This window comes from Leishmania mexicana, chromosome 21 (genome assembly GCF_000234665.1).
Source record: "Leishmania mexicana MHOM/GT/2001/U1103 complete genome, chromosome 21".
Taxonomy (NCBI): Eukaryota; Euglenozoa; class Kinetoplastea; order Trypanosomatida; family Trypanosomatidae; genus Leishmania; species Leishmania mexicana.
Window position 1 is genome coordinate 733050 of NC_018325.1, and position 3576 is coordinate 736625.

Sequence of the window (3576 nt, forward strand, 5' to 3'; positions counted from 1 at the left end):
ACTCCTTCACTTTCACGTTTGGCGTCAGAGCAAGCCAAAAAAACCAGACCAGTCGCATCTTTTTCTTTTCCTCACTTCATCTCCCTCCCCCTCTCGCTGTCGCACGTTTGTGTCTTCAGCGCAGCACAGGTGAGGAAATATAACGATGATTCCATGGATGGAGTCAGCGAGAGGAAAGGTAAATTGGAGAACGGCGAAAAGCGGAAAGAAAAACAAGACCGAATAGCAGGAACCTGCATTACGCTGTGCAGCGCTCGCTCAGCTGCCAGATGTCGCACACGGCGGAGATGCAGCGTGCCGGTGCGAGCGCGCACAGAAACGCATGTTGGCGTGACCCTTCCCCACTTCACTATTTCCTTCAAGCAAACGGGGGCTTACATTGGTACCTTGGCGTGCTGGGGATGATTGCGCATGAGCAGCAGCTGCAGAGCAGCTGGCCCCGGAACACGTCAGCCAGCTCTTTCTCTTCCTCTATCATGTCCTTTGCCGCAACTATTCTTCCTCTGTCTCCTTCCTTCACTCTTCTTTCATGGGCGGGTACTCTTGCATGCGGTAATCTGGGACGCCTCCCGCTTGCTCCCACATTTTACGCGGCGGTAACCAACCGCACACATACCCATACACATAGGCACACATACACACGCGCACAAACAGCTGCTGTGGATGCCGTTGCATTGGCTCTGGGCCAGCCTCCTCGCTTCCCTCTCCAGTACGTTCCCCTTTCCCCCGCCATTTGCCGTTTTTCTTACGTTTCCTTTTTGTTTTCCTCGGCACCTTCACTTCTTGTGCTGCCTCGCCTCTCCGTTTTCTTCCCCTTGACGGAGTTCGCCTAAGAGGCAGGTTGATACAGCACAAGAGCTGCTGTCGAGGAAAGAACGGGTAGATCTGCCTGGATTTCGCTGAGCTAGGCATCGCCGACGACGACAATGCCGAAGCGGCAGCGCAGCAATGAGAAGGCGGCGCACCATGTCGAACGTTCTGTGGAATCAGGGAGGCGGTTCGACGCGTACATACGCGGTTGGATGCAGGGTACTGTTGAGCAGCCGCTTCTTCGTCCGTCTTTGCTACCCCCACTGACTCCATTGCTGACTCTTGCAGCGTCTAGTGGGTCAGGTGCGGCGCAAACGTCCGCAACAGCAGCTGCTTCCACCACCGTTGGCGACTTATTGCGCCTCTGCGAGTGGACGCCACCACCCGCCGGTATGCCGGCGTCTCGTACGGCTGTTGTGTACGACACATCTATGCTAGATCACGTTTCTCCGGATGCTGGAGATTACGAGCGTCCCGCGCGGCTGCAAAGCACACTTGACCACCTCACCGCCATCGGCCTCCTGCCATGCTGCCAGCGCATCCCCGCGCGCACTGCAAAGAAACACGAGCTACGCCGCGTGCACTCTAGGGAATTGATCGACACCATTGATCAGCTTGACTTCTTCATGGGCATACAGGGAGGTCGAGGGAGTGCCATTGGGCAAGACCTTTTCGCCAGCGAGCACACCTCCCGCGCAGCGCGGATGGCTGCTGGGTGCGTCATCGAGGCCGTTAAAGCTGTACTCAGCGGTGCGGCTACCAACGCCTTTGCCCTAGTTCGCCCGCCTGGCCACCATGCTGGTCCTGCTAACGCCGCTGGCTTCTGTCTTTACAACAACGTCGCCGTGGCTGCGCGCGCGGCTCAGGCGGAGCTGGCTGCAGCACAAGCGGAGCACCACCCCCCTCGTGACACGCAGCCGCCGCGCATCCTTATCGTGGACTGGGATGTCCATCACTGTGACGGCACAGAGAGCATTTTCTACGACGATCCATCTGTGCTGGTCATCTCGCTTCATCAGTATGGCAACGGCCACGGTCACGTGCTACGGAAGGTTTCCTCGGCTGCAGCGAAGCGCCCGGCTGAAATCTCTACCACCAGCAAGGAGGACATCACCGCCGATGACCTGGCAGCTCTGCTTTCGGCCGGCGCAGTCGAGCCACCGCCGGTCTCTGTGCCAGAAGCGTCCCGCCCCGCGGCAGCTTCATGCCCACCCCAAGGCTCGACGGAGGGCCGCCGAGTGCGCGCCGCGGTCGACTACAGCAACCTCGCGGCCCAGATAGAGGAGGAGGACGACGCCGAAATCGCTGCCCTCTTCGGAGTTGATCTGAACGCAGCGTCCTCCAGCAGCAGCAACTCCTCCTCGGCCTCAAGCTCGTCATCCGCTAGCCCCGACAGCACAAGCGCTGCAAGGAACGGCACACACCCTGTCCACTACGCAGGCGACACCGCCGGCCTTTCCTTCGACGAAACGCCTCCTCAACGCGCCACCGGTGCCGAGGAGGAGGAGCTCTTTTACCCTGGTACGGGGCACCTCAACCGCGTCGGCGGTGACGCTACATCTGCGGCGCAGGGGCGCAACATCAACATCCCGTGGCCCACGCACGGCATGGGCGATCTCGAGTACTTGCAGCTACTCCACGAGGTTGTCCTTCCTGCAGCGCGCGAGTTTCGACCGGAGCTAGTGCTGATCAGCTGCGGCTTTGACAGCGCCAGCGGTGACCTGCTCGGTTCCATGCGCCTTACCCCCTCTGGGTACTACATTATGACCCGATTGATGGCGCAGAACTTTTCAAGGCTCGTGGTTGCCCTGGAAGGCGGCTACAACGTCAGGAACGTGGCGCTGTGCTCGGAGGCGGTGATGCGTGCGCTGCTGGAGAGCAGCGGCTGCTCGGGTGATCGACTGCCAAAAAGCCGCATGCTCTGGTGTCAAGCATCGAAACTCGTTGCGGATATTAAGAAGATGCATGCGCCCTACTGGAGCTGCTTTTCCCAGAACATGTAAGGGGCGGGGTAGGAAGCAACAGACACTGAACCAACCGTGCTTATATCCCATTCCACTCCATGCGAATGAGGTCAACGAAGCCGCGGCGCCACCGACGAAACAAAACAACCATACAAGGGAGAAAAAAGACAGACATGAGTCGAGTGTGAACGACGGCGCGCATTACTTGCTTCCTCGCGAGGTTATATCATCCTTTACGAGTGCAGATCCCCGTTCACGCTGAGCAGGATGTGTAGTGACGCTTCTTTCGTTCAGTATGCATGATGATGCATGGCACCACCGCTTTCCCTCCTTCCCCCAGACACGCAAGCAAACGTCTCCTGTATGACAACTGGGGGTTTCCGGAGTTGTCTACGGTGGAAGAGGGGCACATCTGCAAGTTCTTTCTCGCATTTGAGCGCGTAACAAGCGTCATCAATCACAGGCACCAATCACCTATATGATGTCTGTCAGCGACGCCATGGAGCAGGCCTGCAGTGATGCCCACTGCAACAAAGCTCTCTTGACGAAGCAGGCGAATATCTGCTTTGCCATGGCGCCAGGCTTTGCTCTGGACTGTGTGGAGACCTTGAACGAGATCGAGCGGGAGGCTGGTGAAATCTTCATGAAAAGCGGTGGCCACGAGCTCATTTACGTTCCGTGCCTCAACGACAGCGACGCCCATGTCAAGGTGCTCACCTCAGTCGTTGGCGCGTGAGTTGGTGCTGCAACGCCGCTGTTGTNGGACTCCTTTTTCGTTTGCGCCCTCTCTCTCTTGCCGCAG

General features: G+C 58.3%; 1 protein-coding gene across 1 annotated transcript; it reads left to right on the plus strand.

The window, feature by feature from the left end:
• Window positions 1-926: 926 nt before the first annotated feature.
• Window positions 927-3036, plus strand: LMXM_21_1870 (putative histone deacetylase; the record flags this gene model as incomplete). Its single annotated transcript, XM_003875407.1, is given in 2 exon segments — window positions 927-2810; window positions 2815-3036. Coding segments are annotated over 2 exon segments (2106 nt in total).
• Between the last annotated feature and the right edge of the window lie 540 nt (window positions 3037-3576).